We start from the raw sequence: 612 nt of genomic DNA, 5'->3' as shown, positions 1-612 counted from the left end.
GAGGGAACCGCTCCGGGAGAAGAACTGGGAAGGGCAGCAGCACCTCGTGGTTCCAGCAGCAGCTCCGGACAGAGGGGCTGGGAAGGGGCCTGTGCTGCCCTTTGTGAAGCTCACGCTGCAGGTGAGGGACCTTCCACTCTGGGGCTGCTGAGATCTCCGGGGATTTAGAATTCTGGGATGGTTTGGGTTGGAGGGGACCGTAAAGATTATCCAGTTCCACCCCTGCCTTGGGCAGGGACACCTTCCACTAGCCCAGGGTGCTCCAACCTGGCCTTGGGCACTTCCAGGGAATGGGCTGTGGGTTGTTTCAAGGGTTGTGCTGGATCTTTTTGTTCCTTGTTTTTATTTCCCCTCGTGTCTGCAGCTCCCTCAGGAGGGGAGGGAGAGGCCAGCACTGCCCTCTTGTCTCTGGGGGGAGCAGGTACAGCACCCAGGGAATGGCTGGAGCTGTGCCAGGGCAGGCTCAGGGTGGATCTCAGCAGAAGGTTCTTCCCCCAGAGGGTGGTTGGCACTGCCCAGGCTCCCCAGGGCAGTGGGCACAGCCCCAAGGCTGCCAGAGCTGCAGGAGGGTTGGGATGATCCTCTGGGGCACAGGGTGGGATTGTTGGGGTG

At 61.3% G+C, this 612-nt stretch overlaps 1 protein-coding gene across 1 annotated transcript in view; it reads left to right on the top strand.

Annotated features, from left to right (window-relative positions):
• Nucleotides 1-612, top strand: part of LOC114070857 (Alstrom syndrome protein 1-like) — a 23183-nt gene that overhangs the window by 14774 nt on the left and 7797 nt on the right. The window contains exon 5 of the mRNA XM_027908463.1: nt 4-121. Within this exon, the coding sequence (XP_027764264.1) occupies nt 4-121 (118 nt within the window). The remainder of the gene's footprint in view (nt 1-3; nt 122-612) is intronic.

The sequence above is a fragment of the Empidonax traillii genome, unplaced genomic scaffold, assembly GCF_003031625.1.
Source record: "Empidonax traillii isolate 1590-97213 ecotype Southwest subspecies unplaced genomic scaffold, ASM303162v1 scaffold1717:size179649, whole genome shotgun sequence".
Classification (NCBI taxonomy): Eukaryota; Metazoa; Chordata; class Aves; order Passeriformes; family Tyrannidae; genus Empidonax; species Empidonax traillii.
Note: the sequence above shows the minus strand (reverse complement) of the source record. Positions and strands in the feature narration are given on the sequence as shown.